We start from the raw sequence: 26,499 nt of genomic DNA, 5'->3' as shown, positions 1-26,499 counted from the left end.
AGCCAGTTAGTTATTTAGGTTCCCCGTCAGGTTTTTGTATAGCGCCAGGGACCCCCATATACTACCTAATAAAAATTTGAACCCCCTGATTGCCCCTAGTTAACCCTTTCACCACTGATCACCGTATAAGTGTTACGGGTGACTCTGGTTAGTTTGTTTTTTATAGCATCAGGGCACCCACCATTTATTACCCAATAAAGGTTTAACCCCCTGATCACCCGGCGGGTGATATCAATTAGGTTTTAGGGTCAGGGTCTGCGTCGCCCCAGGCAGCGCTAGGTTAGTGCCAGTACCGCTAACACCCACACGCAAAGCATACACCTCCCGTAGTGGTATAGAATCTGAACAGATCAATATCTGATCTGATCAGATCTATACTAGCGTCCCCAGCAGTTTAGGGTTCCAAAAAAACGCATTGTTAGCGGGATCAGCCCAAATACCTGCTAGCACCTGCGTTTTGCCCCTCTGCCCAGCCCACCCAAGTGCAGTATCGATCGATCACTGTCACTTACAAAACACTAAACACATAACTGCAGCGATCGCAGAGTCAGGCCTGATCCCTGCCATCGCTAACAGGTTTTTTGGTAGCATTTTATATTCAAATCCGGAAGGCAGTGCTTGGTTTTCGGGGTCCCGTACGTGGCTAGGCTCCCAAAAAGTCCCCCACATGTGGTATCCCCGTACTCGGGAGAAGCAGCAGAATTTATTTTGGGGTGTAATTTGACTTCTGCCCATAGCATGTGTGAGCAATATATCATTTAGTGACAACTTTGTGCAAAAAAAAAAAAAGTTTGTAATATTCCCGCAACTTTTGGCAAAATATAAAATATTCCATGGACTCAACATGCCTCTCAGTAAATAGCTTGGGGTGTCTACTTTCCAAAATGGGGTCATTTTGGGGGGGTTTTGTGCTATTTTGGCATTTTATGGCCTTCGAAACTGTGATAGGTAGTGAGGAGTTAAATCAAAAATTTGCACCCTTAGAAATCCTGAAGGTGGTGATTGGTTTTCGGGGTGCCGTGCGCAACTAGACTCCCAAAAAGTCCCACACATGTGGTATCCCCATACTCGGGAGAAGTAGCGGAATATATTTTGGGGTGCAATTCCACATATAACCATGGCATGTGTGAGCAATATATCATTTAGTGACAACTTTTTATAAAAAATTTTTTTTTTTTTTTTTTTTTTTGTCATTATTCAATCCCTTAGGACAAAAAAAATAAATATTCAATGGGCTCAACATACCCATCAGCAATTTCCTTGGGGTGTCTACTTTCCAAAATGGGGTCATTTGGGGGGGATTTGTACTGCCCTGCCATTTTAGCACCTCAAGAAATGAGATCGGCAGTCATAAATTAAAAGCTGTGTAAATTCCAGAAAATGTACTCTAGTTTGTAGACGCTATAACTTTTGCGCAAACCAAAAAATATACGCTTATTGACATTTTTTTTACTAAAGACATGTGGCTGAATAAATTTTGCCCTCAATGTATGACTAAAATTTAGTTTATTCGATTTTTCTTATAACAAAAAGAAGAAAATATCTTTTTTTTTTCAAAATTTTCGCTCTTTTTCCATTTATATCGCAAAAAAAAAAAATTGCAGAGGCAATCAAATACCATCAAAAGAAAGCTCTATTTGTGGGAAGAAAAGGACGCAAATTTCGTTTGGGTGCAATATTGCATGACCGCGCAATTACCAGTTAAAGCAGCGCAGTGCGAAATTGCAAAAAGACCTCTGGTCCTTAAGGTGTTTATTGGTCCGGAGCTGAAGTGGTTAATCTAAATCTCTAAACAATAGGATAATGTAAATGGAATAGAATTGACTAAATAATAAAAGAACACCTGATCCAAATATTTCATATATAAAAATATAGAAATAATTTCTATAACTTAATACTGGCAGTAAAGTGAATGCATCATGAGCACTGGTAATATTTATGCATATTCTCTGTAGATATTTTTTTTTTTTTTTTTTCTATATTTATCTCCATCTCTAATCCCATTCTCATTTTATTTGGCAGGCTGCCATTCAAATGGATTCAGGCTCCCCATATATAGGCTTTTTATTTTTTTACTATGATGGTGATCCACTATATGGATTGGGCCCTCCCTCTGTGTTTGATGGATGATCTTTCTTCTTTTGTCATGGTATATATATTTAAAGAAGAAGTAAATCCTGATGGGTTTACTTCCTCTTTGTCTCCCTGCAAAGGTAAAGTATAATGGGCTACTATGCATCGCGTAGTAGCCCATTATGTGTCACTTACCTGACACAGGAGCCAGCGATGTCACTGCTGTTCCCTGTAGCACAGAGCGTCCATCTTCTTCCGAGTATCGTTGCTCCAGCCACTCACAGCGCAAGAGCAGCGATGACGTCACTCCCACGCATGCGCACGGGAGCAGCCACTAACGACATATCGCCATTAGCAGCAGCATGCCCAGTGCGCCAGGCGCCGATGTCTACGGCGCATCCGTCGTAGACACGGTGCCTGTCTTTTTGTAAATATCTCCAAAACTGTGTAGGCTTAGGAGATTTTTCTTGGACCTACAGATAAGCCTTAATCTAGGCTTAACTGTAGGTCAAAGTGGTTTGTAAGGGTTTACAATCACTTTAAGGTTTTGGGTTATTATTATTATTATTATTATTATTATTATTATATAGAGAATATCCGCAAATATACATGGCTTCCTCTCTCCCCTCTCTTCCTCTCTCCTCTCTCCCCGGAAACAGCTCAGAGAGACACACAAGCTGACAGGCAGGGAAAGGAAAGAGGAGGACAGAAGAGCTGCGGATGATGGAGGCACATAAACTGACCACAGTGTCAGGGCTCAGCAGCCATGATAAACTGTGGTTAGTACGCAGGGAGAGACCAGAACCAGGCAGGTTTTTTTTTTTACAGCTTCTAGAGGGACAGGTTAGACAGCTCAGGCACTGTGCTGTTTAACCTGCTATGAGTTTTAATAAACCAGGACATTGTTCAAATCACTGGAAAAAGAATGGTGGGGTTTTTTAGGCAGCAATATAATATCTATGATATAGTAAAGGGCATATATTTGTGCACAGTAAAGATTAAACTACTGAAAAAACAAAATATTGGGCAAATTTATTATTTTGTAATGTTTATTAATAAAAAAGAGGATTAAATAACTGACATATTAGTCAAGAATTGAACCCCACTTGGCAATAAAAACATGGTATGGATGCACATATATAGACAGAAAATAGATGTATCACATAAACACTGTACACCTGTATATACAATGAAGAAATTGACTGACGCGTTTCGACCCTCACAGGGGTCTTCCTCAGAAGATTTGTCTATTATGGAAGAAAAAACAACTATAAATGAATATAAACAATAGAATAAGCAGCGCTAAATATAAATCCACACCAGTGAATTCAAAAATATTAAAAACTATAGACCCAGTCCAGTGAACATGAATTACTAAATGTTACTACACTGTGCAAACCCTGCCCCGAGCATACAGAAATAAAGAGAATTAATAGTTTGTATCGAAATCAATTAACACAAATTATTATATAGTGCATGTCACCAGATGAATAGTGATAACAAATATATAGGATCTGTTGAAAAAAATACCCTGTGACTAAATATTATTCAACACTAAAAATAAATAAACAAATAACGAGAATCAAATGAATTGTTTCAAGTTCTATCAAACAATGTCCACTTCCTAAAAACATTGTCAACACCACTGTGAAAGCTCCTGAGAACATAATAAATGTATCCCAGTGAAATCATAGTCCATGCGTTGAATCTTCAGATCATAATCCAAATAATGGAATAGTGAAAAAAAACGTTTACCAGTGTCTCTTGAATAAACAGCAGATTACATCTACACTCCTCCACCATACCGCTCTAGATGTGACTCCTCTCCCCTTATGTGATTACACTCACCCGCTGTATATGCCTCACACTTTCGTGTTTGGCTGGATGTGCTTTTCCCCTTTACAGGGTTTAAATGGGATATCCAAGTTTCCACTCCAGAATGCAGGGCTAGTGCCATGGCTGTTCTCATAGACACCACAGACGTTTCCATAGGTGTCACGGCTGTTCCCATAGATACACTCATGCAACAAAGAAAAGATTTGCTTCCATAGCGTGATACAGTATAAAACGTTTTAATCAAACATGAAAAAACTCTCACATTGCACTCACATCAAAGGATGAATCAACACGCCAAATATAAAAATTCACAGCACTCTTGAGTAACCCATACTGAAGCGTAGGTGGTCACGGCGGACCCTGGATATGCGGGAATGTTGGATAGTCTCTCACTGCTCCTTAACTGTACCGCCGGTTTACAAGGATCAATGTAAGATGTTCAGCATCCTATATTTATTTCTCTCATTCGCCTAGTAGCCAAAATCCGACATGTTTCATCACAAAATTTACTTAATCATGGATATGATTAAGTCAATTTTGTGACGAAACATGTAAGTAAAGAGGCAGAAAATTATTAAAGGCTGACAGATAGTGCATTAGGGAGAAATGGTATACCCATGAATCCATAAATCCAATACCATACTGGTGAGTGATGTAAGAAGGAAACGTGAAAAACCCTGATACCCTACCATATGTGGTGATAAAGTGAAAGGAAAAACATACTGGTGTGGATGTGAGAATACTGAAACAACATGCTAAAGCAGAACTCTGAGAGGAAAAAGATTTACCTATATGTGTATTTTGGATGGAAAATTCTTTAAAAGATGGGCCAAAACAAATATGGTGATAAAAAAGTGAAATCATATGATCCAAGCCTCAGGGGTCCAGAAGACACTCACCCTGCGCTCTTATGTGGCCCAGTAGGGCACAGGGGACCTGAGTCTGTGAATAAATATAAAGGCAATAGTGAACCTGGTGATCTAAAATAGACCGAAGGTGCCTAGTAAGGTCAAAGAGGTAACTTACCCCAGTACGCAGTGGACAGTCAGCAAAAGTAATCTCCTGAGTAGGGAGGGATAAATTACCCTCCCTTAGGACAGAGTATATATAGTAAGTGACCAGTAATAGCCCAGCTGCATCCATTTCCAACTGCCACAGATGGGCTCCACCCAGTGCTCCGCCTGCCGATCCGTCCCGCATGGTCACCAAGATGGCTGACCGCATGTGGTCCCCCCGGCGTTCCGGAAATGCCATTCCGGAAATGACTAAATGGATGCAGCTCCGTCGCACTGCTGTGACGTCAGCACGTCATGCGCACCCGCGAAAATCGCGTGTGTGCACTAGGATGCCGCGTCCGGAGCTGTTCCGGAATGCCGCATTTTTAAAAGGGGTCAAAATGGAACAAAGACAAATCAAAGTAAATCAAAATAAATCAAGAATTAGTTCCTATTGTGTCCTTCCTGAGATAAATCCCTTAAGGAATGGAGCGAACAAGATAGCTTCGTTCAATCCTGGGTAGATGGTGGCGTTTAATTTGAAAATCCATCTTTGTTCATATTGGAGAAGGATCTTATTCCAATCCCCTCCACGATTGGAAATATGTATACGATCCAGTATGGCAAAAGATACCTTGGGCATCTTTATAATTGTGTATGGTGACCACATGTCGTCCTAAAGGTAAATAGTAAATTACCGATCTCCATACTGTAAATGTGTTTCGCTATTCTTTTGTGGAATTCCAATTTAGTTTTCCCCACGTTGAACGCGCCGCATTCACACTCCATGAAATATACGACCCACCCCGCGTCTGGCAGTTAGCGAAGTGTACAGGGCGAAATGTTCTACCGTTGGGTAAGCGCAAAGTCTTGTCTCGTCTGATGTATCTACAGGAGGAACAGTGACCACAGGGAAAGGAGCCAAAAACTGAGCAATGTCTAGCTCGTTTTGTCTCATCCTGATATTCACTTTGGACCAATTTGTCATATAGGGAAGTAGCACGTCTATAAGTGATTGAAGGATGTGCTGAGATGAGACCTCCAATTTTTTGGTCATCCTTTAGGATTGACCAATGTTTCTGGATAATGTTGCGGATGGTGGTATGTTGTTTGGAAAACCGAAGGATGATCCTGGTTATCTGGGAACCGGAACCCTCCTTTGCCCCCTTTGGAAGCAACAAATTACGGCGAGACTGTATTGTCGTCTTATTGTATGCTTTCCGCAAACAAGACCGACTATATCCGCGCGCTAGGAGTCTCTTTTGTAATTTGGCCGCCTCTTCTCGAAAGAGGACATCATTTGAACAATTTCTGCGTAGTCGCAGATATTGTCCATAGGGGATGGACCGTTTCAAGTTTGGATGAAAGCTGTCCGCATGGAGGACAGTATTGCCTGCAGTGTTTTTTCGATGGAGTGTAGTACAAATTTGGTTGGCAGAAGAACGCCCGATTTTTACATCCAGAAATGTGATTTGATGGTGGTCGTATACCATAGTGAATTTTAGATTGTGGTCATTCACATTGATATAAGACAGAAATTTTAACAACTGGTCCTCCGAGCCCTCCCATACGACGAGGACATCGTCGATATAGCGCCGCCATAGAGAGATGTGGCATGTGAACTCGAAGAGGTCCTCGTCACACAGGAGAGACTTCTCCCACTCCCCCAGATACAGGTTGGCGTAAGCCGGGGCACAACATGTGCCCATGGCTACGCCCTGTATCTGGAGGTAGTGGGAGTTGTTGAATGTAAAATAGTTATGGTGTAGGATAAACTCCAGACCGTGAACGATAAAATCGCTCAGTGCCTGGCCATATTTGTCACTGTGTTGTAATATGTTTCGTATAGTTGCAATTCCCTTAGTATGTGGTATCGAGCTGTAGAGTGCCTCTACGTCGATTGCTACCAACAAAGCATTGGTCGATTAAAGTCATATTGTCCAGGATCTGTAGCAAATGTATTGTGTCCTTTATAAAGGATGGCATATTCACCATAAAGGGTTGCAAAAGGGAGTCAATCAGTTTACTGAGATTCTCTGTTAGCCCACCCCTTCCAGAGACGATAGGTCGGCCCGGTGGGTGGGATTGACATTTATGGATTTTTGGAAGGCAGTAAAAGGTAGCCTCTCTAGGGAATTTGGTATTAATGAACAAGTATTGATCTCTAGTGATGCTACCCGTTTCCAAAGCTGCTTCAATGAGCTCATGGAATCGTTGATAAGATAGTATTAACTTACTTGGGATGGTCTTATACCAATCAGTGTTGTCCAGTATGTCTTGGCACATATTGACATAGTTAGCATTGTCCATCAAGACTAGGTTACCCCCTTTATCAGAGGGTTTAATGATGATATTGGTATTATTACATAGCGATTGGATGGCTTTATATTCTTCGTTGCTCAAGTTGTCAGGGTATGATTTCCTGCAACGAAGTTTAGAGATGTCCCTCAGTACTTGTTTTACAAAAATCTCAATACAGGGATTTTAAGCTTATTGGGGGAAAATGGCCAGATGGTTTTTTCAAGGACAGTTTAGATCCAGCAGATTCATTGGTATTGTCCAAAAGGGATTCAAGATCCAATTGATCTATCAGATCTAGGGTATTGTTCTCTTCAAATAGAAGATACATGAAAAAAGCTATTTAGAGGCTTTGTTTTTAACAAACACTTATACAGTGCATTATGGCTGCCCAAAAGAGAGGGGCTGCCAGTGAATTTTTTAAAAGTTTAGCTTACTACAAACAGCAGGGGGGAGGGGGCACGGAAACAGCTCAGACAGACACACAAGCTGACAGGCAGGGAAAGGAAAGAGGAGGACAGAGAAGAGCTGCGGATGATGGAGGCACATAAACTGACCACAGTGTCAGGGCTCAGCAGCCATGATAAACTGTGGTTAGTACGCAGGGGGAGACCAGAACCAGGCAGGTTTTTTTTACAGCTTCTAGAGGGACAGGTTAGACAGCTCAGGCACTGTGCTGTTTAACCTGCTATGAGTTTTAATAAACCAGGACATTGTTCAAATCACTACCCTGAGACCCATGTAAAACTTTTTTTTGAGTTTTGAATAGAGTAGAGACGGATTAGTGCAGTGTTTCTCAACCCATTTTTCAGTCAAGGCACCCTTTAAAATGTATGGACAGTCTTGCGTCACCTTATTCTAAAATGTAAAAAGCTGTTTTGCATAATGCGGCAGAATCGACACACGTAGACACCCGCCATTTATGCCGCTTACACGCGATCGGAATTTCGGCCAACAAAAAACCGATGAGAGCTTTTCATCGGAAAATGCGTCCGTGTGTATGCTCCATCGGAATTTAGCTGGCTGAATTCCCGCCAGCAAAAATTTTATGGCATATTCTCAATTTTCCTGATGGAAAAACTTTCTATCGGAAATTCCGATCGTTTGTATGCAATTCCGACGCGCACAAACTCACGCATGCTCAGATTCAACTACGAGATGGAAGCTGTTGGCTACTAGGTATTGAACTTCCTTTTTCTAGTCCCGTTGTACGTCACCGCGTTCTTGGTGGTCGGAATTTGGTGTGACCGTGTGTAGGCAAGACAGAATTCCGACAGGAAAACCATCAGAGCTTTTTCCAACGAGAATTCCAATCTGGTGTACGCGGCATTAGAGGTGATCTAGTCTTCCAAAGCAAATACACTTTTGCATATTAGTACCGACCAGTATTCCAGTGTTTCTCCACTCAGCTCTCAGCTAATGCGATGACGGTGAGGGGCAGGGGAGGATCAAACCAGAATGCTGTGCAGGCGATATACACCCTTCTTATCAACACAGATGACATCACTGGTTGTTGGTGCACAATAAAAACCTGTGGCTTTGTGTAACTGAAAGGCAGATTTGATCCACCTGATGGCTTGTTTACTTGTTTAGGCATTTTGCCAAGGCACCCCTGAAGAAACTTCAAGGCAACCTGGTTAAAGGGCTGGATTAGAACACCTGTCCTTCTTCTTTTTTTTTTTTTTTTTTTTTTTTTTATTGCTGTCTGTTCCCCCAGTTAAGGAGATTCACCCTCTCTATTTGTCCTGTTTACCATTATCCTTGAAAGTGAAAGTAAAAGAAAATCCCACATTTTGAGTTCTCCCCAGAAAAATGATGGAGGGGAAATTTTCCAGTGGGGACACTAGTTCTGGTGACCTGGGGGTCCCCAAGGGATTCTGTTAATTTGCAGGGATATACTCTCACTTCCTGTTGTGGCTATGGGACAGGAAGCAAAGGGAAATCTCCCTAATGGGACACAGATGGCAAAAATATAAACTGATGGGGTTTATAACCCTCCCGTACTCTATCCAAAATGAAAAAAACAAGTTTTGCCTATAGTTCTATTTTTAATATCAGGTTTAGGCACAAGCGAGAGCTGTCAGTAGATATAACAGTTCTAAATTTCCCCTTTATATACAGTATGTTGCAGGTGAATCTGCTTTGTTGCCTTTCACAGAAAGGCAAGCTTTACTTTGCCAAAAGAACAGACGATATATGAAATGCACCCAGAAACAGGTAGCTTTCTTTGCCTTGGGCAGGCATAATGGAGCAAATACATAAATGAAGGTTTGAATATTCAGTTCTGTGTGCGCTTGCTATGTATATGTCTAATACATTGTAAAGTAAGAACATGTTTCAGTGAGCCGAACATGATGTTCCGATACAGTAAAGAGCTGTGTGTGTCATTTATCTTTGTCTTGACATAACACTCTTGATTAATGTGTTTACAGTGAGCTTTGTCTCTGGATGAGTAAATCTGCATGTAGCTTCAGCTTCTCCCAGACACCTGAATCTGTCACATGCTCTGTTCATTATATACTGTAGCTGCACATCCGCATTTAATGAACAAGTAAGACATGAACATAAATATTTGGATAGATACATCTAACTGTTTGTAGTTTTGATTTGCTTACAGTTATCTTTTCTCAGTTGTTAATAGATGAGAACATATCATGGGTCAGTGTTGGGTAGATCCTGGCAATAGGAGAATCCCAACAGCTTGTGTCTCATCCAGGTCTCTGAAATTGAGACCCCCCCCACTACCTTCTGCAGCCATTATAAGGGGGCTTACATTGTGCGCATTGGCAAATTCCTCTACACTTACAGTATATGAACAGTGATTAGCATTGCAGTTACAACTATATAGGTACTACAGCAAGCCAGAACTATTAGTTAACCGCTTACCTACTGGGCATTTTCACCCCTTTCTGACTAAGCCAATTTTCAGCCTTCAGTGCTTTCGCAATTTGGTAATTGTGCGGTCATGCAGCACTGTATCTATATGATATTTCTATCTATTTTTTTGGTTTTTTATTTTTTAGACCGTTTTCTTTTGGTGATATTTAATTACCACAATTTTTTTTTTTTTTTTTTTTTTTAACAAGCAAATAGTGAAAAAGGGTGAGGGAAAAAAAACTTTTTGTTTCCATTTATAAAATTTTACATATAAGTATTTTTTCTTCTTCATTGATGTGCACTGATATTCTACATTGATTGGCACTACGGTTAAGTGCAAATATGCTCCTTTTACCATCTTCTATTCTCTAACATCTAAAAGGTCTGGAGATAATCTTATGATTTCTCCCAGTGTTGGTAAAGATTTTCTGCATTTTGACATCCCTGTTGGAATAACCTTTTGGCTAGTAATAGCAGCAGAGATGTAAGGTTCACTGTAGCAAACCAAAGGCAGGCCATGGATGGTGCGATTTTATTTATTTATTTTCTGCAATCATGGGGCTGGGGGGTATGTGGTGTGGAGAGCAGTCCTTGCCCCAGAAGAACACAGTGATTATTGCCATAGCCGCTGGCAATAATCGCATTTCCAAAATGCTAGTCGGGGGTACATTCAGTCTGCCCATAGATGGTTTGAATCTCTGCTGGTCCCTGCTAAACTGGCCAAGATTCGAGCCATCTGCTGCCGACTTAAGCATAGTAAACGGGGGTGTCTAAAATTCTGCTTAAAGTGGATGTAAACCCTCACATATACTCAGTGAAGTGAACAGCCTCAGATGATACACAGAGATGAAACAAATCTCTCTACATATGTTTTGCATGTATATCTGCTGTCTTCAGCTTTCTATATTCTTTAGAAAGTGCACATTGTGTTAGAGATTTTCTCTTCCTGTTCAACACTGGAAGTGAAAGTTTGGGCACACAGCCAAGACAGCTGATTTTGAAGGAAAGGCGCACACACCCCCACCCAACATAGGCAGAGACTTGCAGAGCTGTCCTGTGACAGGGCAAGCTCTCTGCTAATCTATTTATAGCAACCTCCTTGACACAAATTTCTGCCTGGTTTTATCTCAGTTGACCGAGACCTTGTCAGAAGTTATCAGGCTGATAACAGAAGAACAGAGCAGGAGAAAGCTACAGGACTTTGTGCTTTGAAGAGAGATAAGAAAACACTGCAGATATGTATCCAGCTCAAATTTCATGAATCGGGTTTACATCCACTTTAAGCTGTGTGGAAGAGGTTTGAATCTCATACTAATACTTATTGGTGTGTGTGTTTGTGTATGTTACCCTGTTTCCCCTAAAATAAGACCTAGCGTGATTGTCGGTGTTGGCTGCAATATAAGCCCTACCACCCAAATAAGCCCTACTCTGTTTCCTCAAAAATAAGCCCTACCCTGAAAAGAAGACCTACAAGGACTTTAACTAGGGCTTATTTGGGGGTAGGGCTTTTATTGCAGCTATCACCGACAATCACACTAGGTCTTATTTTAGGGGAAACGGGGTAGGTGTATAAAACACACACCTGTCCACAGAATCTCTCTCTTCCATTCAAACCTCACCATCATGGGCAAGACCAAGCTGTCAAAGAATATCAAGGACAAGATTGTAGACCTGCACAAGGCTGGAATGAGCTATGGCCGGAATGGGCTGCAAGGCCATCAGCAAGAAGTTTGGTGAGATGAGACAACTGTTGGAGTGATTATTCGCAAATGAAAGAAATACAAAATAACCATCCATCTCTCTCGATCGATTGAGTTTGGGATTAAGTGCTATGGTCAGATGAAACCAAAATTGAGCTCTTTGGCATTAACCCGACTCATGTTTGGAGAAAGACATGCTGACTATAACCCTAAGAACACCGTCCCTACAGTCAAGCACAAAGGTGGAAACATTATGCTTTGGGGGGCTGTTTCTATGATAAAAGGAAAGGGCAACTTTGCCACATTGAGGGGCCAATGAACGGGCCATGTATTTTAAAATCTTGGATGAAAACCACCTTCCCTCAGCTTGAACACTGAATATGGGTTGGGGATGGGTCTTCCAGCATGACAATGGCCAAAAACATAACGCCAAGGCAGCAAAGGAGTGGCTCAGGAAGAAGCACATTAAGGTCATGGAGTGGCCTAGCCAGTCTCCAAACCTTAATCCTATAGAAAATGTAAGGAAGGAGGGGAAAATTCGAGTTGCCAAGTGACAGACAAGAAACCTTAAGGATTTAGAGAAGATCTGTAAAGAAGAGTAGACCAAAATCCCTCCTGAGATGTCTGCAAACCTGGTAACCAACTACAAGAAACGTCTTACCTCTGTGCTTGCTAACAAGGGTTTCTCCACCAAGTACTGGTCATGTTTCGCTTGGGGATCAAATACTTATTTTACTCCCTGAACTGCAACTTAATTGATAACATTTTATATCATGTGTTTTTTTTCCAGGATTTATGGTTGATATTCTGTCTCTATCATTTAAAATACACATATGATAACACTTCTAGACCCTTCATTTTTTATTTTTTTTGTAAGTGAGCAAACTTACAAAATCTACAGGGGATCAAACGATTTGCCCACTGTATGTATAGTGTAGAGTATGGTTAGGCTTTTTTTTGCCTGGTTGGGAAGATTTCTAGTGACAGGAAATCCCCTCTTAGGCAGTTGTTCTCAGAATAGGAGTCTCCATTGGAAGATTTCCTCTTGCCTCTTGTTCATGTGACACCTGTAAATGTCTTAAACAAGATCTAATAATTTGCAAAATGCCTCAAACCTCAGGCAACCACTGATCAAGTGAGCTGGTCCATTGTAGTTGTTGGACAGTCAGAGTCTTTGGAAGTTCTAAAAAAGAAAAGGAGGTGGATTGCTTGCCGTAATAAGAGTCTCTGCCACTTTATTGGTCTCTCCAATATTCTGGTACATGCAAGTATCAGATGTAGTGGTCTATATACTGGAGAGACCAGTAAAGTTTATTGAGGCTCTGATTAATGGTGAGTGATCCCCCTCTTTTTTTTTTTTTTTTTTTTTTTTTTGAAACTCCTGCTTAGACTCTAAGTCAGGGGTAGGCAACCTCGGCCCTCCAGCTGTGGTGAAACTACAGATCCCATCATGCCTCTGCCTCTAGGAGTCATGCCTGTGATTGTCAGGGTCTTGCAATGTCTCTAGGTTCTTGTAGTTTCACCACAGCTGGAGGACCAAGCTTGCCTACCCCTTCTCTAGGTGGTCAAAGACTACAAGGAACCAGCTCATAAGATTAGTGGTTGCCTGGGGATCGAGGCTTGTTGAATGTCCTTTCATGGTCTCCATTGGAGACATTGGTCTCCTCAACAAAAATAACTAACCTTTCCTGCTCTATTCATAAAAAAAAAAAAAAAAAAAAAATGGCTTTAAGTAAACCTTTTTTCATTGAAAATGCATCACAATTTGCTATGTTTTAAATCAGTAGGCATAGAAGAATATTGCTCGTATTTAAGGCACGCACCAAAGTCAGTTTATCATAACTCTTCTGTGCTGTGTAGAAATTTGTTGTGATTGAAGACTTGAATTGGATTATTTCAGTCATTGGTGGAAAAATGATTGATTGATTAATACAACATTTCCCCTAGGACTTATTGATAAAGCAAAAATTTGAATCTGTCATCATTGTTTAGCGTCTGCATTATAAATCTGCAGTAATGTTATATACGCCGGTGATTTAACAAGCATGTGTCACTTTATTACTGTGCTGGCTTTCCTACATAAAACAGTAATATGTTATCTTTTATGTGACTTGCGTCAGAATATAAAAATAAGATCTCCTTACTTATAAAAAGATTCAGCATTGCCAAGATCTTTTATAATTGTATGTGAAACTGAATAGCAAAACAGTAGCCAGCACTGCAAGTTTGCAGTATAGTACTTCCCCCCCACTGATACCTACCTTCCCTTTTCTGCCCTTTCTACCACAATTATGCTGTGGAGCCAAGAAAAATACCATGTACTCCCAGATATATGGAGTGTGTGCTGTCTTTTCTTCCACAATGTAGAGACAGGTGCCAATCCTGCCAGCCAGATTGTTGGGGAGAGTCTCAAACCCTATGTAAGCTCTGGACAGGCTGACTTGGAACCTAAAAGCACCATACATTGATCAAAATTTGGCGGAATTCAGCATTTCGATCAGTGTGTGTAGGCTAAACCTAAAAAACAGTTCAATTTTTAGTGAGTTTCTATGTTGAGCATTTCCTTATTGCATCTGAGCAGCCCAAGCGACTATAGAGTCTCACATGTGGACGTACACGCAGTGGTAAATGACAGAGGGATATTGTGTGTAGATTAATGGTGGCTTCACCTCCCTCTTAGTCTACGACACAGCGTGTGACTGGCAGAAATCCACCTACACCATGTAATTTCCACAAAAGAATAAAAATTTGATTTCAAAATTTAATATTTGTATGACAGTTTAAAACAGTTTATAATATTTATTTTTACTCTGTATTCTATAGGCACTTTTTTTTTTCTGAACATGTGACCAGCAGCAGAGGACTAGAAGCTCCTCCTGCTTATGTTTTCTTGCAGACAAGCTGGGAAATATCTGGGCCATGCGACAGCTGTATATTTATTAGGAAAGCGATACTTGGGCATTTTTTAAAATTTTATTATTAAAATAACTACAGTACGATCATCCACATACAGAAATAGAAGGGACAATGTAAATTAACCACTTCACCCCCGGAAGAATTTACCCCCTTCCTGACCAGAGCACTTTTTGCGATTCTGCACTCCGTCGTTTTAACTGACAATTGCAGGGTCGTGCGACGTGGCTCCCAAATTGATGTCCTTTTTTTCCCCCCACAAATAGAGCTTTCTTTTGGTGGTATTTGAGCACCCCTGCGGTTTTTATTTTTTGTGCTATAAACAAAAAAGTGTGACAATTTTGAAAAAAAAAAGCATTATTTTTAACATTTTGCTATAATAAATATCCCCCAAAAATATATATACGTTTATTATTTATTTATTTTTATTTATTTTTTTGTCCTCAGTTTAGGCCGATACGTATACTTTTGTCTTCTATCATATTTTTGGTAAAAAAAAACGCAATAGGCGATTGATTGATTGGTTTGTGCAAAAGTTATAGCGTTTACAAAATAGGGGATAGTTTTATGTCATTTTTATAAATGTATTTTTAAATGGTGGCGATCAACGATTTTTCTCGTGACTGTGACATTATGGCGGACACATCGGACATTTTTTACACGTTTTTCGGGCCATCGTCATTTATACAGCAATCGGTGCTATATAAATGCACTGATTCTTGTGTAAATGACACTAGTATTGAAGGGGTTAACCACTAGGTGGCATTGTAGGGGTTAAGTGAGCCCTGGGGAATGTTTCTAACTGGGGGGGCGTTCACAGGGCTTGCCAGCGGTGCGCACGCCTGCTGGCCACCGCTTAAAGGGCCACGTAAAGGTACGCGATTCTGCCTGTACAAGCCCTTCTGCCGACGTATATCGGCATGAGGCAGTCAGCAAGTGGTTAAACAGTGTGTGTTTAGTGTCACTTTAAGTAAGAGATCATGTATATTTTTAGATAGAGTAAGATATGAACGTCTAAAAAAATTTTGGAGGAGCTATTCTGAATATCAAGCATCATACTAATAAATCAATTGCATTATACTAGTAATGTTCTCTTTCTCTCTTTCCAAATTGTAACTTTTTGTATGTATAAATAAATATTATCCATGTATGCTGCAGCCCTGCTATTGAATTTTTGCAATATATTTAATTCTAACATCTCATTTTAAATGATGCTGACCTAAAACAATTAGTTTCCCTAATAGAACTGGTGACTACTTGAAGTATGACCAATGTACTCCCTAAGCATGGACCTTTGAACACACATTTTTACAGAATTTGTTTATACTAAATTTGCCAGTTGCCATAAGTACAACCGTAAAAAAACTGACATGCAGGAGTTTACTGCTCTAAACCCACAACAGTAAAATCAGTCTGTATATGCACAGTATGTCATGCTTGTTATACTCACTGTGATACCCCAGGGGTTAATCCTCTGCATTGGGTAAAAAGGCTGTTTGATCCTGTCTTCTCTGTTTATCTGATCCTCGTATCCCACAGTCCCCAAACAATCTCCTGATAGAACAGAGCCTTTGGGGGGAAGCTGCACATGCTCAATTTGGTGTGCATTGCTAGAGTTTTTAGTTTTTTGGGGGGGTGCATGCATGTGATCAGAACTGGGCCAATCAGCACTTTCCAGACAGAGGGTCAGGGGTCCTGCAGCCTCATAGGACAATCAGGGAAGAATGAAAACTCCTCCTCCTACAAGCTTTTACCAGTGCTCTGCTAGACACTGTTAGAAGTCATAAGACTGCTAAATACTGCTAATGAGAAAAGGTATTTAGCAGTTTATATTTACTAAAATAATTGCATTTCCATTTTCTGTATATTGTGGGAGACCAGATATAGTGAATGCAGGCTCCTGGGTTCAGTAACCCTTTAAGAACACACTTATGCTGGTCTTGTTTTGCTATGTGTTGTCTGAAATTCATATATTTTATGTGCAGAATATTTTTGGTATACATTTCCATACAAACGTCATTGAAAGAACCTTTTTTTTTTTTTTTTTTTTTTTTTTTTTTTTTTTTAGCAATGAGGATAGTTTAACATAGTTTAGCTTGGCTCAGTGCATACACACTGACTGATGTTTGTAATGTGTCCTGATTGGTCTGCATTTGTGTGTTGCTCCCGCTGTCTGCGTGGGTGCACAGTGTGCCTATAAGCAGCGGCAGAGCTTTGGAGGTGATTGATCAACTGAGTCATGTTCCTGCAGCCTGTAATTATCTACTGCTCTAGTCATTTGGTTTATTATGATTTTTTGTTTTTCCAATCAGCCGCTCATTATAATGAATATAATTACTCAATAACCGCAATCTAGTTGTGTCACTGGGTAGCTGTACTCTTCTTTTCTTCTCTTCTTCGCAGCAAAATGTTCCATTTCAAATGTGCTTTGTTACAGGTTGCAGCTTTAGAATTTTAGCTGATTTATGTATTCGTACGATGGTGTATAGAAATAGAGCCATGTGTACTGTACAGTTTTGGAAAGCATATAATTCATCTGTCGGTGATCTAACTCATGAAAAAGTGATGCACAGACCCCAAAGTCAAGTGCCAAGCAGCTATAAAATGTTAATCCCTGCTTGCCTTTAAAGGGGAACCTGTTGTTGAACTTTTTTTAAAACCTGCATGTTTCTTAACTTATACCGTCATTCCTTGACCTGGAACAAATATGGAAGCCAGTACTTACCGCTTCACTGACTGTAAACTTTTTTGCTTAGATGTACTAATTTTATAAAACCGGGGACAAGGATGGTCTGAGAACTTGCAGGTTTTAACTTCCTTAGTGGTAATCCCGAGTGTGGCTCGGGGTGGATTTTCAGTACCAAAAGAGGTAACCCCGAGCCACACTCGGGATTGCATCACAGGATCCAGGCAAAGTTACTTACCTTGTTCCCAGGATCCTGCGATGACTCCCCGCTGTGTGCTCCACCGGATCTATCACAGTGCCAAGCTCTGTTCCCTGCGCCAAATTCCAAAAGTCCAAAACACAATACACATACAGTACACTTATATTACTGTATCAATTTATTTTGCCTCCCTTTTGTCCCTAGTGGTTTGTCCAATGCCCTGCATGCAGTTTTATACAATTTTATATATATATATATATATATATATATATATATATATATATATATATATATATATATATATATATATATATATATATATATATATATATATATATATATATATATATATTTTACACTGTTCTTTCTGCCTGGAAACTGGAGAGTGTCCATAGTAACCAAAAAGCGTCCCTTTACATCAAAAGCAGTTTAGGCCAGCTAGAAAAGTGCAATAATAAATTAGAATCCACTTGCAGAATTGAGCAATAGTGATTTGGGGGAAATTCGTCATCAAACACTCAAAGTAATAACAGCGACAATTCTGCAACTGAGCAAATTTCAGTGTTTTTTATTATTATTTTTATTATTATTATTATTATATTGATTAATTATAGTTAGTTATTGTATTATAATTTTATGATTTTGTATTTCAAACTTCATCATACCCGGGATGTCTACTAGACTCTTGTTTGGACAGATTTCAGTGTGTTATTCCTAAGAATTACAGGCCTACAATATAAAACGGCAAATTTCCATGCAAAACAATTGTACCGCTTTGAGCATCAAAAATCTGAAATAATCAATCATACTGCCAGGGAGGTTAAAAACCATCACTGCATTATGAAAATCTGCCATGGCATCTCTGATACTTCTATCATTTACTTCTAAATCCCTAATTCTGTAAAAAAAATGTTGAACGAGTTACTCATTGAAGGCTAATCATTCTACACCATGTGGCCAAAATATTGTGGACACCTGGCCTTAACACCTATACAGTATGCGCTTGTTGAAAATCCCATTTTCAAAGCATTGCTATTGAGATTACCTTCCTTTATGGTTATAACAGCCTCCGCTTTTGTCGGAGGGCTATTCACAAAAGTTGGAGTATATGTGGGAATTTGTCTGTTCAGCCAAAAGTCTGTTCATTTCTGAGGTCAGGTATTGATGTTGGACGTGGCTCACAATTATTTCAATACATCCCAAAGATGTTCAGTAGGTCTAAGGCTAGGGCTCTGTGCAGACCACTCATCAGACCTTCTACAAAGGAACACAGCCAAGCTGAAACAGAAAAAGACCTTCCCATAACTGTTGCCTCAAGATTGGAAGCACACAATTGTCTAAAAATTGGTGTATGCTGTAGTATGAACCATATTCTTCACTGGAAACACTGGATTTCAATAATTTGGAGGAGGTGATTCACATACTTTTGGCCACGTAGTGGGTGTGATGGTCAAGTGTCCAAAAACATTTGCCCTTATAATGTATGTCCTTTTTCGGGCGAATTGGTTAAATTTAACTGCAATGGGAGGTCCTCTTATGCGAGATAAGTTTATGTTATAATGACAAGGCGATGCTAACCTGACGTGCAAGAAAATATTTAATCGATACGCTTACATCTCAGAGAATGTAGAATATGATTTTTTTTTCCCCTCAGGTCATTTCTAACCTGACCCATGCACTGGAGAAGCACAAGGAAAAGATCGAGCTCATGCGAGCTTTTACCCACTGGCGACTTCAGCAGATAGAAGCCAGAAAAGAGGTAAAGACCAAGACATGTGAATCATGTATGCTATACTATGTGAATCATTGTTCTACATCCAGCATTATATTCAGAAAACGAGAGAGAATGGCTTGTTCCAGGTGATTACAATATGAGAGAAACTACAGGCATATACAAAAAAAAACACCTATTAATTCCATCATGTACCCAGTGTAAAAGCCTTACGTATGTTTTAAAACTGTGCTAAAATAACTTTGTAGCATCTGAGCAGTTAAATCGCTGATTCAATTAAATCAAAAATAAATTTATCTTAAAAAGATAATATCCTATACATCCATTGCAAAAAACATAAGCTCATAATCCCCCAATGTATATATTCATATAGAAAGAACTATTGTAATTAAGTCACCAGAGTGATATTGTATTCAAATAATCATGCATGTGATATAAGAAAGGTCTCTGAAATATAGTTCCTCCAAGTGTGAGAAACACTGTCATCCACCACCTTTTTACAATCAAGGGCTGATCTTCCCATGTATGGCCACACCGTGCCCATTGAATTTGACACTCACTAGAGACAAGGGCTTCGATGAACACCCGATCACAGGAGGCAGCTCTCTCCCTGCTTGCCATCTAAACCACAGTGTCTGTCACCTTAAATTGCCTCTTCCCTTTCCTCCAATAGGATTGCAGACCATCATAAGCTGTGTCAATAGAGCTAACAAACGGAGCAGACAAGACAGAGCCATAGTGGAGATTTTTTTTTAATTCATTTTATACAGGCATTTAAATTGTTAAAAGCATAGGCAACTAACAACTGAAGCCAGTGCTGGAGATCTGGTGCAGTAGCATGACATCAACGCTTAGACTCCTCCTACGTGTTTCAACAATAGGACATCATCAGGGACCTATTGGACGAAACTAGTAGGATGGAGTCTAAGCACTGACGTCACTACTGCAACTGGTCTCGAGCATCAGTTTCAGTTGTGAGTTACCTGTGCATTTTTTTTACAGCTTTTAAGGGTTTTAAAGTGATTTGTAAAGGCCGTTTGTTTTTGTAAGAAAAAAAAAATTCTGTGCAATGGTATTGCGCAGAGTAGCTACTTACCTCCTCTTCTGGAGCCCCCAGCATAAATAGCCTCCCTAAGAGTGCCAATTACACCCTGAAAACATAGATGTCAAGAGATGTTTGCTTGTTTCAGAAGACATCTGCTATTGCATGCAGCTTGGTTCAGCATGCTGAAAAGGTTAAGGGTTTAGTATTTTATTTTGGATTAAGATATGTTTGATAGTGTGTGATGGGGATTTCTTTAGAAAAAAATCTCAGATTTGTCTATCGTTTTTTTATTTTTTCTGATTAAGTATATAATATTTAACATCCATCATTTTAGGATTATGCATGCAGTCTTGCTGATAGACATTACAGAAAAGTATTGCTAAAGAATAGCTGGAGAACCTGGCACTCGGTTATTGAAGTAAATTGGAAATACAAAGTGGAGCAGGCCTGTCGAGCTCGAGCTGAAGAAGTGTGCATTCAGTTGACTAATGACTATGAAGCAAAGGTTGCACAGGTAAGACCAAATCAATTGAAAACAAATATTTCAGTTTCAGTGGTTGCTGGAAAATTGAATCATATGGAGGGTCCCTAAATGTTCTGGGTACTTTAGCAGAGAGCTATGCCCACTGAAACTACCAGTTGTATTCGATAGTCCGCTATCAGACAGATTTGTGTAGACAGCAGTATGATCTTAAAGAAGAAGATAAGAAGAAACAAGCTCTTCTTCTTCTTCTTCTTCTTTTTTTTTTTTTTTTTTTTTTCTTTTCAGAGAGGTGTGTTAAGTCTTGCCTACGGTACTACAAAGCTCTTTTTTTTAATTAACAATTCCCTTTGCATATTCCTTTTTTGTATATTTACAGGTCTGTTGCCATTTAACCTAATTAGTTGCAAAATGTTCTTCCAGCTCTTCCCTGTTAGTACAACTCACTTTGCCAGATTGTGTTGCTCTGTCCCAACTTTGAGGCATGTTGCTGCCATCAATTTCAAAATAACCTGTTTTTTTTTTTCTTACATTTTCTGAGTTTAACTGCTTGCCGTCCCGCTCACAGTAAATCTATGGCAGCTGCAGGCACTGCAACGTACTAGTATGCCATGCTGCTCATGTGCACCGGCACACCACAGTGACCGGTGTGTCTGGTGGACAGTGAGTGGCTAGGGTATCATGTAATCACTATGACTGGCCATAGCGATCACATGATTACGATGTAAACAAAACCGCCCTAAATGGCTTCCATTTGTGACTGTTTTGCTTACTATTGTGATGCTGTGATTGGCCCATAGCTATCACATGGTACATGGACTAATCACATCACCCTGTACCATGTGATTAGCTGTAGCCAATCACAGCATTTCAACAGTAAGCAAGATGTCATGAATGGAAAGCCATTCATGACGTCTAACTATCGCGTATAACGGTGATCATCACTGTAGTGTAAAGTGTTTACAGTAGTATATAACAGGAGGTCAGATATTGTATCATTCCTACTCTTTAGTGACAGGTAACCCTTATCTATTTTATTCAACCTACCCATTTTAGAAGTAGAGTCACCATGAAAGTAACCATGTATGAATTTTTCTCTAATGTCCCTTTCCAAGAAATTATGATTCTGCTTCTCATATCACAGCTGAGTGGAGCCATAGAAGATGCAAAAGCAGAAGTACAGAGACTTCTTGTGGAGAGAGATCACTTTGAGGGCACAATGAAGAAAGCCTTCATGCGGGGAGTTTGTGCATTAAACATGGAGGCAATGTCAATGTTTCAAGAGAGAGAAACCAACATGGACCACGGTTGGTTATTAAACTAACGCTGCAAAAAATCTAATAATGTATGGCTGATAAAAAAGGGATGATCCCAGTAAACACGTGTTCTTTCATGTTTGAGACAGCTAATTGAAATTTCAATTGGAAGGGCTATTTGATACTAGCTCAGCTCTCAAAATAGAGAAAGGAAAAAGGTGAATGGTAATATTGTCCAGACTTGCTTGATTTGAATGGATACACATAAGATATTTTTTTAAAGCACATTTTATTAGGTCAGATGCCAATAAGCTATATTCTATGTGCCCCAGAAGAAGTTGTAATCTTATTTTTCTAAATCCATTGAATACACATTCCAGAGACCAAATAAACGATGGATGTTCTTGGACCTCCCTTCTAAAAGAGAGCACTAAGGCCATTTTGTTTCTTTGCCACCATTAGCCGCAAGGTAGGTAGTCTGGTATAGGTTTTGAGCATAGACCAAAAAACAATAAACAAAAATTCCCAGCTCACTTTCCAGCCAGCCTGTAACAAATCCAATTGATCCTGTCTAACAGTGTACGTTTAAACCAAGGGGTTTCATTTGCACACATTTGCAAAAAAAAAAAGAAATGCGTAAGCTGCAGCAGCCACATCACGGCACCCCTGTGTTCTTGCAGAAAAAGGCCTATAGATTGGGGTGGTTGCCATTTGTTCATAGACCATAAGAAATACATTAGAATCCTTAATCGAGGTCTCAGAAATCTCTGCAGCCCTTCTTTTGCTCTTTATATACTGCACTGGAGCCGAGTGATTTGTGTCATAGCCTTGTGTTCAACATGCTCTAGGGTAATATTATTCATATACCAAAGGCCTGTGTGTGTGTGTGTGTGTGACCCCTCAATTTGATCTAGACATATACTACATTAATGAAAGTGTGTTAACAAGCTGACCACCAGGTGACACTGTAACACCAAGAAAACTTCATAATTATGACATTTACACATCCAGGAAAAACACGTTGTCGCACCCCTTCTTTAATTCTGTGTGCACACCTCATTTACTTCTTTATCCTCTTTCCTGGTTCTCCTGCAGAGCCACCTTTTTTTTCTTTGCATAATTCTCATGTATTTAAATGTGTTGTAACTTTTTATTTTTTATTTTTTTTATTTTTTTAACACGTCTGTGGCTTTAGTTTTTCTAAAGAATGAGTGAAATGTTAGATTTCAGATGTTATCTTCCCTTTAAAAACTATCTGGCTGCTCTCCTTGTTGTTTTTCATGTACTAGCAATGTGTTACAGACTTCTGAGTATTTCAGTTTAAGTTATGTAGTTAACTGAATATCTTTTATCCAGCAGATCTTCCATCAAGGAGGGACGACCTTGGCTCTAATCCTTCTGTAACATTTCAGCAACCACCAGCTTCTGCTCCTCTGATCTTCTCCCAACAGGATGTCCTCTCTCCTGTCCACTCTCCATCTGGCCCCCCACCTTCTGAGCAAAATGTGAGTGGAAAGCTTCTGACTGGTTACAATTTTATAATATATAAAGTGTTCATGTATTTAAAGGCGTTTTATATCGTCATAGCATGTAAACAGATATTGGATTGTCGGATATAACAATCCAATATAATCAAACTTGAAACATCTCCTTTCATGTTGTGACTTCTGTCTGTCTGCTGGCCGTCTCTTTCCACAACTTCTAGATTCCCTGCATGCTTTGACCAGAATCTTCTGCTTTTTAATTTCAGTTTCTAAGAACTACTTACATATCCTATAGTACCTTCCTGCCTGCACGCAGTGATCCCTGTACTTAATCTGGACCTCAGAAGGCAGGATCTGTGAAATTTGTGACACAGCATTGATTACTCATGGGGCATAGTGCAGCCTTTTTTTAACTGTGGTGCCACCTGAGTTCGTTAGGGCTGCCATGGCATCCTGATTGAGACAGGGTGTGGATCATGGTCTGTATGCCGATGTGCAGTTTGTCAGCTCTGCCAGTGCCAGACCTGTATAGATAGGCTGGCAGAGCTCTGAATTCTAAATCTATACACTGGTAGCTCAATCAGGGGTATGTACAAAGTGGTGGAGGGGTAGGCGTCTTCCTGAGTTCTGATCTCTCGGCCTTTTCCTACAGGCAGCAGTGTGAACAAAGCATTCACCTGGCAATGCGTATGCAGATACAGTCTGCATTTGACAAAAAGGCTATGCATGTGTATGAATGATTATATGCATGTATGTTTGTACATTAGTTTTAATCATGTAGATCAAAACTGCTTTTCCAGGATAACAGGACTGTTTTTTTTTGTTTTGTTTTTTTGTTTTGTTTTTTGTTTTTTGTTTTTTTTTTGGCTCATTCACAATAGCGATAAGAACTGCTGCAATATGTAACCTCCTTACTGCGTGTTTTAACCCCCTAAATTCAGCACCACTGTGCTGCAACAGCCAGCAATGCACACAGTAGCAGCAGAGTACCATTCACCTGAATGGGTTACGTTTGGCAGATAGTAGTGCCCACCAAATGCGGTGGGGTATAATTTCTGCCAGGGCTGCAGCATGTGTACAAACTCAGACGCTGCCTCTGCAGCTAAAGGGGTTGCAGTTGAAAGGTGGGGGAAAAAAATGAAGTTCAACCACATGGTTTTACCATCCTCCAATATCACATGTGAGCGAGCCATTAGGCTGGGTTCACACAATAGAACGCAGCGGCTCACAGCAGGAGTCCAGTGCATCTCCATTCACCGCATCAGGTCCGATTTCAGCCCAATTTTTGGGATCAAAAGACACACAGGACTCTTGTGCAATTTACACTGGAGCCGCTGCGGAGCTGTCTCCATAGAGAGTCGGTGTCACTGGCAGTGAAGGGGTTAACACTAGGGGGCAGGGGAGGGGTTAATATGTATCCTATTTTGTGTTCTAACTGAAGGGGGGATGGGACTCTGTATGGACAGACGATCTGTCAGTTCCCTGCTCAGAAAACCGGAAACTGTGTGTTTACACACAAAGCTCCCGGTTCTCCGTGTGCCCCTGCCACTCGCATCGGCTCGAAGAGCGCGTGCCCCCTAGTGGCCGTTTATGTTACCGATGTAACATAACGGTGACTCGCACAGCCGAGCCATGCTGCCGCAGTACAAATCCGGCGGCTGGTCGGCATGCGGTTAAAAGGATTGTAAACCCTTGTGGTGTTTGTTATTTAAAAAAAAACATGTCATACTTCCCTCCACTGTGCAGTTCGTTTTGCACAGAGTGCCCCCGAGCCTCCTCTTCTGGGGTCCCATAGCGGTGCTGGTGGCTCCTCCCCACATGGAGTGTCCACGTTGGAGAAGCACTCTCCATGGTCAACAACCGTGTGGACACGCTCATGAGTCCTGCATCTGTGTTCATTCACACAGAATGCAGGACTCGACCCCGCCCCCCGGTGCTGCGTCATTGGATTTGATTGACAGCAGCGGGAGCCAATGGCTGCCAGCCACAGATGGTGTGCTCGTTCCCAGACAGAGGATGACAGCGTCCAGTTAAGTAAAACGGGGGGGGGGGGGGGGGGCTGTAGCTCTAAAAATAAAAAGGGGGTCTCGACTTCATGAAGTAACTTTCCAGACTTCAAGATCATTTAGATTAATTGGAGTAGGCACAGTTAATTGAAATACAATGTAGAATATGGTTTTACATTTTGACCATAGATAGGCTTTAGTTTTATATTCAGCAGGATGGAGCAGAGCAGGATATGCTCTCACCAGCCACTATTGAAGCAGATCTGGAAGCTTCTAGAAGTCATTGCTGTGTATGCAGAGACTTCCCTTCTGCTTTTTAGAATGTTTGCTTAGATTAGGTGGGTTCACCAGGAGCCTTATTAGGCCCGTTTACACCTTCACAAGAAGCACTTGAAAATGTATGCATTTACGTAAATTACCTTAGGAATTAAACACACGACCTACATACTGAATGGTTGGTGCGATTATCTGCATTATACTTTTATAGCTGACTGAAGTGCTTCTAAAAGCAACTTTTTCAGGCCTTCCAACATAACCCCCTCCATACAGGCTTCTATTTATCTTTCTGGTTTAACAATATCCTGTTGCCAACCTAAAAAATGCAGATAAAAGCACAAATCAAATATCTTAAATTCTTACTCCATGTTTGCCTTTCCATTGATAATTTTTTATTCACGTATAATGTGCCTTTGAACTTGCTAAAAAAAATTGACTGTTGCGTTCTCTAGCGCAAGCCTCTTCCTCCACATCCTAGCCCTCTTATTGTTTTTGGCAGTGAATTTCTTTCTGTCCTCCATTCCCTCCCTCCTCCCTGTATAACTTTTTATGCAGTTGCCAGGGAAGGAATCACTATAGAGTGAGTCTCAGCTTGGAGGTCTGCTGATATCAAAGCTATCCAAGGTGGCTCCACCCAGCAGG

The 26,499-nt window shown here is 40.4% G+C and overlaps 1 protein-coding gene across 7 annotated transcripts in view; it reads left to right on the top strand.

Moving 5' to 3' along the window:
* Positions 1–26,499, top strand: part of POC5 (POC5 centriolar protein) — a 72,615-nt gene that overhangs the window by 36,650 nt on the left and 9,466 nt on the right. For 6 of the 7 annotated variants that reach the window (XM_077462555.1, XM_077462552.1, XM_077462557.1 and 3 more), the window contains 4 exons: positions 19,232–19,336; positions 20,689–20,868; positions 21,980–22,142; positions 23,448–23,596. In XM_077462555.1, coding sequence (XP_077318681.1) covers positions 19,232–19,336; positions 20,689–20,868; positions 21,980–22,142; positions 23,448–23,596 — 597 coding nt within the window. The remainder of the gene's footprint in view (positions 1–19,231; positions 19,337–20,688; positions 20,869–21,979; positions 22,143–23,447; positions 23,597–26,499) is intronic. The other variant, XM_077462554.1, reaches the window with a different exon arrangement.

Source organism: Lithobates pipiens, unplaced genomic scaffold, assembly GCF_037356315.1.
Source record: "Lithobates pipiens isolate NorthernLeopardFrog02 unplaced genomic scaffold, aLitPip1_a1.2 Scaffold_3, whole genome shotgun sequence".
NCBI lineage: Eukaryota > Metazoa > Chordata > Amphibia > Anura > Ranidae > Lithobates > Lithobates pipiens.
This window is presented reverse-complemented; position numbering and strand designations above follow the sequence as displayed.